The 12363-nt window shown below is 38.9% G+C and overlaps 1 protein-coding gene across 1 annotated transcript in view; it reads right to left on the minus strand.

Annotated features, from left to right (window-relative positions):
- ME1 (malic enzyme 1) overlaps window positions 1-12363 on the minus strand; it is a 111467-nt gene that overhangs the window by 50380 nt on the left and 48724 nt on the right. The window contains exons 4-5 of the mRNA XM_081945721.1: window positions 10178-10253; window positions 6073-6234 (exon numbers count right to left, since the gene is read on the minus strand). Of these exons, the coding sequence (XP_081801847.1) occupies window positions 6073-6234; window positions 10178-10253 (238 nt within the window). The remainder of the gene's footprint in view (window positions 1-6072; window positions 6235-10177; window positions 10254-12363) is intronic.

Genomic DNA, 12363 nt, shown 5'->3' on the forward strand with positions numbered 1-12363 from the left:
AAAAGAAAATGAAGTCATTTTATATGATAACTACAGGGGCAAATTGACCAGTTTAAAAGAACCAGCTGTAAATATCTGGATCTTTTTTCTTTTGGAAACCTCTGTGAAAGATTCCTGTTCCTCATCTTCTAAAACCATGGCATCTGTACATGGAAAAGTTCCAGAGAAATCTCACATACAGCAGCTTTTTGCTGTTTATCATTTTAAAGGCCCCTCGGTATAAAATGACTGCAAATGTTTCAAACGTTTGCTGAAGTATTATATTTAAGTGGAGAAAGAGGCCTACCTAAAGATTTGCTGATTCTTGCAAAATGGCAGACATGCCTATCCAAATCTGAACCAATATTTCATTTTAAGAATGTGATGTTTCAATCATATGCAAAAATATAAAATCACGAAAATCAAAATGGAAACCTCAAAATATAAAGTGTTAGAAAACTATTCTTTACAAACACATCACATCTGTCAGACTTAAGAAATTTTAATAAGCAAAATAGTGGGTGAGCATCTGGATGTAGTTGATCTGCTTAATGTAGTATAAATAAAATAATAACAGATATAATCAGCCAAGAAAAAAATAAATGATCTGCCTTTAAAAAAAAGGAAACATAGCAGGAAAGCATTTAAACTCTTGATTTCCCTACCATACAAATATTTAATAAAAGACATTCCAAGTGGCATGTTGAATGATGTATCCATGTGCTATTCTGCTTAGTTCACTCGTAACTCTTATACTTGTGATAATTTTATACATATATTTTGATCTTTTTTTATAAAATGATGTATTTGGATCATTTTTATATACTGGTATTAAATTGATATCATATGTTCCAAAGATGAAAATAATATATTTAAGAAAACGAAGGAAGGAAGGAAGGAAGGAAGGAAAGAAGGAAGGAAGGAAGGAAGGAAGGAAGGAAGGAAGGAAGGAAGGAAGGAAAAATCAATCAATCAATAATCTGGAGTTATTAATCTCCTCAGGTACCAACTATATAAGTGATACAGGAGTTTATTTTCAAGAAGGTTGATTCTGGAGAGAGGGATTTGAAAAGAAAAGTAGCAAGGATATGAACAAGAATGCTATATCAGCAGAACTGATAAATACTCATAAGGAAGCGGAGTGTTGTCATATGGAGGGATCAGAGAAGAACAGGAGGCTAACAGAGGTCATCCTTGACTTATAACCACAATGTAGCCCAAAATTTCTGTTGCTATGTGAGACAGTTGTTAAATAGGTTTTGTGCCATTTTACAACCTTTCTTGCCACAGTTGTTAAGTGAATCACTGCAGTTATTACCATAAAAAAGGCTGAGTGCCAAAGAATTGAGGCCTTTGAAGTCTGGTGCTGGAGAAGTCTCCTGCGAGTCCCTTGGTCTGCAAGGCAATCAAACTGGTCAGTCCTAGAGGAGATCAATCCTGACTGCTCTTTAGAAGGCCACATCCTGAAGATGAAACTCATATACTTTGGCCACCTAATGAGAAGGAAGGACTCACTGGAGAAGAGCCTAATGCTGGGAAAGATTGAGGGCAGAAGAAGAAGGGGACGACAGAGAATAAATTGGCTGGATGTTGTAACTGAAGCAGTAGGTGTGAGCTTAAATGGATTCCAGAGGATGGTAGAGGACAGGAAGGCCTGGAGGAAGATTGTCCATGGAGCCGCAATGGGTCGGACATGACTTCGCAACTAACAACATGGATGTAAACTGAATTTGACTTATTCATTGACTTTGCTTGTCAGAAGGTCACAAAAGGGGATCACATGACCCCACGACAGTGCAATCATCATAAATATGAGCCAGTTGCCAAGTGAATGAATTTTGATCATGTGGCCATGGGGATGCCGCAATGGTCAGTAAGTGTGAAAAAGGTCAAAAGCCGCTTTTTTTAATGCCACTATAACTTTGAACTGTCACTAAATGAATGGTTGTAACTCAAGGACTATCTCTAAGGCTTTTTGATGTGAATATGCTGCCTCCTTGGTGGCTCTAGGCTCCTAAATCAAGGCTGCCATAATCACATTGAACAAGAAACAATAGGCATAGTTTCTCAACTCCATTCTAGTTGAAATGCATAGGTTTTGTCCAGAAAGCTGCCTCATCAAACTGAAACTTTTAATAAACTTCACTGTTTGGCATTCCAAATGATTATTTGATAGTAATCCAATAAACCTATTTCACTCCAGCTGAAATACAGAGATGGAATTTTATGGCCATACGGAAACGCAATTCTTTATTTTCAGTTTTAATAACATGGTCAGCTACATTTTCAAGAGTTTCAAGGCAGAGGTTAACATAATTCAGCATATATATAAAACACTCTTTTTGAATTAAATTTGCTGTGTAAATAAATGGGTACATGATTGAATTATCTGCATGTTAAAATATCTACAGTGTTCCTTACTCATTTTCAAAAAAAGAGAAAACCAAACAGATCAATATGCAGCTTCTTTCAATCTAATGATGAATGGATTGGGACTACTACAATACTCTTAGAATTCCTTATTCAGTATGCCAATTTTCCTGGTATTTTTATCCTAATATATTGGGAAGGAGAATATCAATTTGGGTAGGATAAGGTAAAAGTTCCCCTCGCACATATGTGCTAGTCGTTCCCGACTCTAGGGGGTGATGCTCATCTCCGTTTCAAAGCCGAAGAGCCAGTGCTGTCCAAAAATGTCTCCAAGGTCATGAGGCTGGTATGACTAAACCCAGTGACGTGCGGTGAGGTTTATGGCTGGTGAGGCTGGTGACGTCATCAGGAAGGCGGGGAATGGGACCACGTGTGCAGGAGGCTGAGGCAGCCTCAGCCTCCTGCACACGTGGTCCCATTCCCCGCCTTCCTGAGTCAACATGAAGGGGACCGCAGAGCGTGCTCCGCGGTCCCCTTCATGTTGACTCAGGAAGGCGGGGAATGGGACCACGCATTCAGGAGGCTATCCACGGCCCCCTTCATGTTGACTCAGGAAGGCGGGGAATGGGACCACGTGTGCAGGAGGCTGAGGCTGTCTAATCCTCAGCACACATGGTCCCATTCCCTGCCTTCCTGAGTCAACATGAAGGGGACTGCGGAGTGCGAGCCGCGGGACTGTGCTCCGTGGTCCCCTTCATGTTGACTCAAGAAGGCGGGGAATGGGACCATGTATGCCTTTTCCCTTTTCCCTTTTTTTTTTCTTTTCATAATGAGAGCGGAGAGGCTCTGCCTCCCCTGCCTCCCTTGACCGCACGTCCCTGACTAAACCAGTGGTGGTTCCGGATCCCGTTGCAACCGGTACGGTTGCAACATGGCCCAGCATCCTCCACATGAATATGTGCAGTGCATGCATGCGCACAGCACACGCATGCATCCTACCTTCCAGCGATGCCTCTGCGATGCTCCAGCTGCTCAGCGGAGCATCGCACAGGCGTCAAAGAGTTTAAAGACAGGTAAGGAAGACGGGCAGGCGGATGGGCCCTCTGGAGCACCATACCGGAATGGTATCCGGTGCTCCGGGCAGTTACCCGTACACCCATACCGGGGCGTACCGCCTGCAACCCACCACTGGACTAAACGCCGAAGGCGCACAGAACACTATTTTCCACTTGCTTACTTCTACACAGGTCCCTATTTTTCTACTTACATTTTTACATGCTTTTGAACTGCTAGGTTGGCAGAAGCTGGGACAAGTAACAGGAGCTCACTCTGTTTCGCAGCGCTAGGGATTTGAACCGCCAAACTGCCAACCTTTCTGATCGACAAGCTCAGCATCTTAGCCACTGAGCCACCTTTTGGATAGGATACTATAACCCAATTATCTAAAGCAAGGCATTTTTAACATGATAGTACTCTTATTTATTATTATTCCATAGGAAGAAAATAGTTTGTTATAATTCAAATTCTCCCATTTGACTTCTTCTGAGATTCAAGTATTTCTCAAGCAAAATGAACAGATGCGTTTCTAATTCCCAAACTGTACGGTATGTATTCACAACATTTGTCCTTTATCAAGAGACCCTCCTAAATTTAATCTGAGAGGCTTATTCCTTTTCCACAAGTGGTTTATCTTAAAAAGCTTCCTGGTCCTTGTGGCTTTGTTCTCTGTTTTTCTTCCCCCCCCCCCCCGCCCCCTTGAGATGTAAGAAGATCAAGTTAAGAATTCTCTCTGAGATCCAAGTTTTTAAAAGACACATTTAAATAGAAATTTTAGCACTTTAGACCAAACTCGCATTTCAGGAACCAGAACTGGCCTTCAATATTTGAAATCTTGAAGGAACAAAGGAAAACACCGAGGGCCGGAGGTTGCCATTTTTCCAATTTGGCTCATAATTTAGAAATAAAAATCAGATGGAACTTGGAAGAAAATAAATTATGCTTCTTACATAGTCTACCACTGAAAGCAAGGATTTCAAAGTACTTCCAATCTTCAGGGTGGGGAAATCCTTCTGCAAGGATTTTTTTTTTTTTTTGTATCGGCTAATGAACAACAGGTTGTTCTAAACTGTGTGAAAATGCTCTACTGACACAGCCTCAGAGCAAATAGCTCTTTGACTAAGAACTAAACTAAACAGATCTGTCAGGTGCAGGAAGTTCTGGTTGACATTTAAACCAACATTCCAGTTTTTTCCATTAAAAACAGCATTTAACAACAACAAAAAGTTTCCATCAAGTAATTCACCTAACAATTTCACCTAACAGATTTAGTTTCTAAGAATCTTTTTAAACTTCAATTGACAAGAGGGTAATAGACTCTGTATACCAATAGGTTCTGCTTTTCAGACTGATTCCAAGCTTGTCTGTCTTTAAATCTGGGGAACAGACTGTGCAGTAACTTTATATTCCTTTAGGTTTTCTGGAACAGTGGTAATAAATGATTACATCTATTTAGTAAATAATTGATGTTTTTAATTTCTTCACTGTACATTTTGCCAGTATTTCAAATACTTCCTTTTCTACGTCATACTCCTTATGCAATTAATATTGAAGCTCATTTCAAATAACCCTAAAACAATACAGAATACTTCTGATCACATAGAACCTCAGTGTTAATATGTCTGCTTTTATTATAAACCGATGGCTTGCTGTCTACCAAATATTTCATGAGACTGCAGCCTGCCTACCTTATTATGCATTAAAGACAATTGGGACCATTTCCTGATTTTCAGTTTCGTTCATTGGTGTAAAAAAAAAAAGTCAACTTCCTTTTCAGTTTTAGAATCTGAGACGGTACAGTATGTCTTCTTGGGATGAATATATCAGTAATACAAGTAGTTGCTACCAAACATTCTTTCCCTATAGAACCAAATTCTACATGAAGAGAACTAGAGAAAGGAGTGCAATGTTGATATCCAGCATGTGCATGAAATGTGAATCTGGCCTCTTATTCCATGCCAGAATAAATAGAACCCAGTTCCTACTTATTAAAGTAACAAACATTGCATTATTGTAAGAAAATCGTGTAAGGAATAAAGCACAGGTCGGCTATCATTATGCCCTAACACAGTAATGGCGTACCTTTTAGGCACTGAGTGCCCAAAGTGCACAAGCTCAAACTACAAGGCGTAGGGGCACGCATCCCCATGCCCCACACATGCACACGCACCCTGCACATGCACAGCAGAGACCTGAAGACAGGCTAGCCAGCGCGAGGCATGAGCGCATGAGTGGCAGAGACCCAAAACAGACATGGAGCTGGAGCGACGGTGTGTGCCCACAGAGAGAGCTCTGTGTGCCACCTCTGGCACACATGCCATAGGTTCACCACCACTGCCCTAACACATCACCTAGTAGTCACTACCTTGTTCAAAGTTGCACCGATCTTCCTTTCCATCCAGTTTTGTCCCAACTGTACTACTCAGGATAGTATGATCCTTGTTGGAGCAAAAGTCTCAGTGTTTACAGGCTAGAATGGAACTGGGATAAACACTAGGAATTAACAAATTACACCTCTGTGTTATTGCTAGAAAAGATTGTTTTTCTGGAGAAAATGTTAAAACACATTGTATCTTTTCTCTGAATAGGCAAACATTACTGCACAGTTTTGCCTATTTTTCTCTTGAAATATGTCAAATACTGACATCAGCATGAAAGAACAGTTACCTCATTGTCAGTTCCCACGTCGAGCATAACGGGCAGACACTCCTGGGGCTTTACTCCTCCACATGCTGTGTAAAGTGCTAGTTTACCCACCGGGATGCCCATTCCATAACAACCTAGGTCTCCAAGGCCAAGAATACGTTCTCCATCAGTCACCACAATCGCCTATGGAAAAAGTATGGTAAGCGTTATAAAACTGCAAAGGTATCCTGAATTCTTTGTTATGAGCAGTTTTAAGCTCTGTCTTGATATTATCATTTTCTAAATAACAAGAAAGAAAGAAAGAAAGAAAGGAAGGAAGGAAGGAAGGAAGGAAGGAAGGAAGAAAGAAAGAAAGAAAGAAAGAAAGAAAGAAAGAAAGAAAGAAAGAAAGAAAGAAAGAAAGAAAGAAAGAAAGAAAGAAAGAAAGAAAGAAAGAAAGAAGAAATACTGTATTTTCTTAAGGCCATAATTAAAGAAAATAAATCTTTGGTCAATCAATTATATGGGCTAAGTGAATTCAATCACTACATGAGAAACAACACATGACAAACAAAGTGAGCACACTAGATTCCCTTTAATGATGCCCTTTTATTTCCAGAATGGATAGTGGGTCTAATAAACTAATTAGTTGCCTACTAATAAAAGGCAATAAGGCATTTTTAAAAACAATTTCCCTTTCCCCCCTGCTATTCCAGAGAGTTGCCTATTCTCCCAGAGCAGATTTGGCAGAAAATACAAAACAGTGAAAGAAATGGGCGAACATTATCTATTTTTAAAATTTGTCAATAGTCTCACAAATATAAAATATATTTTTGATAAAAGAAAAAATACCAGTGGGTATAATTTTCTTCCTTAGGGGTTTAGATAAAGCAAATAAAAATGTAACTCTCTGGTACAGTGTGCGTGTGTGTTTAAGACAACAGTTGGCATCTGCAGTTTCTACTGCCTCCTTCATTGGAGAGTTCTGGCTAACAATTTCTTTTTAATGGATGCTCTAATAAAAATTGCAATATCTTGCTGTGATGCAAAGGGGAAAATAGACTTAGTAATCCTGTTATTAAAACAATATATGTGATTGAGCATGAATAGCCGAGCACCAAAATACTGAACATTTGCACTAAAAAACGTAACTGTTCAACACATTGCTTTAACTCCTCTGAGCAATGATTCATGCTTTGTGATGTACATTTCCAACTCTGAGTAATGATGCCGTGCTATTTCCAGTTCTTATTTTCCAACTTAAGGATTTAATTTCTTAAGGCTATTGATTATCAACCAGTTAGGTGTAGGGAGCCTTTATCAACCCAACTGTCACATTTGTTCCAGGGACACATCCTGTGCCAGCATGCAGCAGTGGGTCCAGCCAGCCCTTTCATTTTCCCTTCCTCTCTCATGTAAGTCCCTCTTAACAATTCTATATGAATAATTGCAACTCCTCAAATTGGCATCTACCCATAGGTCATCCCCCATTGCTTTCCTGCACAGGCACTCCTGTTTTCAGAAATGTCCAAAATATTGAACTTTGAAGGAGATGTTTTCTTTTACCTAGTAAAGCCTTCTTTCTCCTTTTATTTAGTAAACCTTGAGAAAGCAATCCAGATAGGCCTGGATATATGGATGGCTGGAGGGTGAGAAAACCCCAGTAAATGACTGCTCAGTTGAAGCAGTCGGTCAAAAAAGAAAAACAGTTGGGGCAAAGGCTTTCTTTGATATAGCCTCCCAACCAGCAGGATTTCCTGGAAATTAGGACAGGGTTGATGAGAAAAGAAAGAAAAAAAGATGGCTGCGGAGTTACAATTGCAAAGCAGTCTACGTGAGACTATAGTACTAGGGGAAAAAACACAGGTTTGTTAATAAGACTCTATAAAGACATTAACAATATGTATTAAATATATCTATGTTGTTTTTCGTATATCTACAGAATATCATGGTATCAAGAATTACGGGTCGAGAGGGCGAATGAGAGTTGGCTAAAATTAAAATCAATTAACATAGTTAAAATTTTTGGAGCTGTTCTAGTAATCACATTATTTCTAGGACTTTTTTCTTTTTGTATTGCCATTCTTATCATTTTTGAGATTGCGTTGATCCTTTAATATTGGTCTGTTTATTTATATTTGATTGATTAGCTAAGCAGAATAAAATACAATACATGCTGAGAAATGACTGGGAATTGCAACTGGTTTAAAATATTGTTATTAGTCTACTATTAAGTACAAAGTACAGGGATCCTGGTATTAGTATGTCAGATTTTAGGCACAATTTAATGTATTGATATAGACGTCTGAAATCCTACGTGGCTTAGATCCTCATTGTCTAAGGGAACACCCATCCCAATAGTATGGATATATTAATCTGCAGGAGAGCCCTTCTGAAGAGACCCTGTCATCTACAACTCATCTATCTCACCGATGGAAGGTCTTCTCCCACATTATTCCTGGACCTGTGGAATTGCCTCAAACTGCAAACATCTCCATTTTAGAAGATCTGTCAAGGGAAATGCCTTTTGCCAGGTTTTTAAAGCTAATTACTATTAGTATTGGGATTAAGTTTTTTTCAATTGTTTGCATTTCACATTTTACTGAATATTAGCCACCTGAATAGTACAGCAGATTATAATCATATAAGTAAACAAGCAAAAAAGCAGTATGAGGGAGGAGATGCTGAAGACATATATATGGTAGTCAATTGATGTGCAGATAAGAAGACCTATTCTATCTAGAGTTTCCCCGCTGCCACTTAAAAAATATATGTAGAATAGTGCAAATAAGAAAATAGTTTAAATTGTAGATAAATCATATTCACGAACCATCCTTGATAAATCAGATGCTACCAGAATTTTATTTTAAAGCAGATAGCACTTCCAAAGTTCTTAGAAAAAGAATCTCAGTAACCCAAAGCTTCTGCTCCAGGTATTTTTCACCGCAGTTTCAACATTTATAAACAAAAATAATCTGTTTCTGGTTTTTCTGTGCTAATCCTTGGAGAATACAACCATTGTTGCTTAAGAAACAGGTATTCTAATGCAACATTCCACAATGATTACAATTTCTGTCCGGGCCCCAAAAGAAAATATCTGTAAGCTGGTGAGAGGGGTAAGATCCATCGGTTATTGTCACAGCTACTTCCCAATTGACATAATAGGGAAGGATCTGGCAATGGTGCAGAAGCAACTGGCAAACCACCTGCTCTACCAACCCTGCATGCCTTTATAGATAGCACATATACCTGAAAGGGCAGCCAAGATCTAGCGAAGATTATACATTCCACTGTAGAGATGGTGCATACCAAGTACCCAAATAATTTCAGTGCTCCCATTCAGAGCTCACTAAATCAAAGGGAAATCTTTAATAAGCTGACAATGCTGTTCTCACATGAAATGTGGATTTAATCATATTAGCCTGCTATTTTAATAAAAGTCAAAAGGTGGGGAGGACCCAATGCATTCTCTTAGAAATATAAAATTAATAAACAATGCTGGTCACATTATTGCTTTTGAAACATATTTATAGAAAAAGCTAAGTAGGCCATCCTGGCAAGATTGTAAGGGTTGTGAAGATAAGTTTTATGTAACATATTTAACTGAACACTCTAATATCGCACATCTTCCAATATGTCTTACTATAAACATTGACATCAAAATGTGCGTCCTGTACTAAAATATTATAAATCACATGAATATTTTTTATTCCTTCATATACAGTATGTTGGAATTTTTAAAAACCCCAAAAACATTTTTTGCATAACAATTTTAACTTCAACATTTAAAGTTATTCTTTGTAGTGCTTTTGAAGAAAAAAAGCATTACAAACTACTAGTTTATTTAAACTAATTTAAATAAACTTCAAGGCATTTTACTATATCAGATCCAAACTGACAAAGGTACTTTTATTAGTTTTAATATTTAATATTATGGTCAAAAGGTTCTATGTTCGAATATTCCCTACATTTAAAATATTCCCTACCATGTTAGAAAAAGTGCCAGCATGTTTTCTCTGAAACATGGATTGATGGCATTTTCATGGGACATTCCTACATCAAAGCAAAACCCAACACTATTGTTTATGCCAGTAACCTTTAGATCTGATTCTAAACATGCACGCACATATATCTGAGAGACCCTTACCTTTATATTAGTTTCAGGCCATGCTTTAAACAATGTTTCAATATGTCCTCGATCATGGGAAGTGATGAAGAGTCCTCTGTAAGGAAGTAATTCAAACTTTAAATTATTTTTAAAATATTCCTTCCTTCCTTCCTTCCACCTACCTACAATTATATCTTAATTTGACATACAACTTTCAGAATTAATTTAATATATTGCTCACTGTTTTTAGTTTTGTTAGTGATTTGCCCTGTATTAATTAATCACATTCAGCTTATAATGCAATGACACTTAAGTTTTGTTTAGAGAAAGCGTATTAAATATTTTACAGTATACCTTGGAAGATATCAGCTTTTCCTCTATTTAATCACCCATTAATCACCTGGTTTTTTTAAAAAAAATCTTTCATTTCATCTATTCATTCTTGTTCTTTTTCATTTAGTCTTTCTGTATTTCAAGGACAATCTTCTGTATGCCATGCTACTCACCAAATGAGCCTTTGGCCACTCATGCCTTTGATCAGTTAAAGCTTTCATACAATGTATTTAGTAAGCTACAGAAGAAATAGACTAGGCTGTTAGCTTTGATATCGGTACCAACAATATGCACAGTATCAGACAGGTCACACATATTTTGAAATGATTCCCACCAGCATAACAAAAGCCCAATTTACCCAAAGGATGTCATGCTGTTCTAGGCATGCTAAAGTCACTAATCTAGAGACAGGTGTGTGTGAAAACCAACTCTTGCCTAAATCCAATCATGGAGACTTCTGCACTGTAATCACTTACTCAAGAAGGATTAGAGGATGATTACAATTGTAAAATGAAGGGATTTTAACATTTTACTTCAAACCTGTTCGTTTAAAAGTCTTAAAAAAATACATAAAAAGCAACACTATTGAAGTGTCTTTATTGTATTTACTGTGGACGGCTCACAAGAAAGGAGGAGGAGGGGGAATAAAAGTAACAAATAAAATATAGGGGGAATAAATGTAACAAATAAAATATAGCAAGGTGACAGAAACTGGACTGGTATGGAAAAAATAAGCAGACCCACACAGTGCAAAGGAGGTTTTATTCTCCCTCATTAAAGGCCTGAGAGGACAGCCAAGCCTTTAAGGCCCTTCAAAATAGCAGCAGGGTGGGGGCTATCAGGGTTTCTGGTACAATCTCTACAGGTATTCTCTACCATAGAGAATATGTGCTTCCAGGGAATCACATTATTTAACTAAAGAAACCCCAAATGGGCCAACTCTGCCAGATCAAACTGGACAGGACAGAGGATACTATGGGACTGAGGCAGTGGTGAAATTCAATTTTTTTTACTACCGGTTCTGTGGGCATGGCTTGGTGGGCGTGACAGCGGAAGGATATTGCAAAATTGTCATTCCCACCCCTCTTCAGGGGAAGGATACTGCAAAATCCCCATTCCCTCTCCACTCCTGGGAGAAGGATATTGCAAAATCTCCATTCCCGCCCAGGGTGGGGTCATTCTGGGGCCAGCCAGAGGTGGTATTGACCATTGATTTACCTGAAGGGTCCTTTTCTGTGCGCTGCGGGAGAGTCCAAGCAAGGGTTAAATTCTGTCCTTCTGCCCAATGGATTGGATTGAAATTTCTGACCATGCCTCCTGGTCTCTTGGTATATTGAGTTTTTCAATGAAGGCATGGTCCCGAAAAGGTAAGTCAATGTCAATGTTCCATCCGTCCCAAACATCCACAGACAAAAAGAAAGAACAAATCCAATGGAAGTTAAGTAATCCCAGGGTGGGGTTGGACTCTCCCGCAGTGCACAGAAAAGGACCCTTCAGGTAAGCCAATGGTCATTTCCCTGTGCGCTGCTTGGAGAGTCCCAGCAAGGGAGATACCCAAGCAAAATATGTCCAAGGGCAGGAACAAAAAGAACAACAACCCAACCCTATTATGTCTCTGAAACAACAGCTTGCAACACTCTCCTGCCAAAGGCAGCTTCTGCAGATGCAAATTTGTCCCATTTGTAGTGTCTAACAAATAATGATGGGTTCACACCCAAGTCACCGCTTTGCAGATCTCCTCAACCGACGCCTGAGTGGCCCAGGCTGCCGTTGTGGCCGCACTATGTGTGGAGTGCGCAGTTACTCGAGAAGAAAAGGGTCTGTCCTGCTGTTCGTAGGCAAGGGAGATGCAAGTCTTGATCCATCTCCCAATGGTAGACAAGGTGACCTTT

The sequence above is a fragment of the Natrix helvetica genome (assembly GCF_964273705.1).
Source record: "Natrix helvetica genome assembly, chromosome: 2".
In the NCBI taxonomy this organism is placed as follows: Eukaryota; Metazoa; Chordata; class Lepidosauria; order Squamata; family Natricidae; genus Natrix; species Natrix helvetica.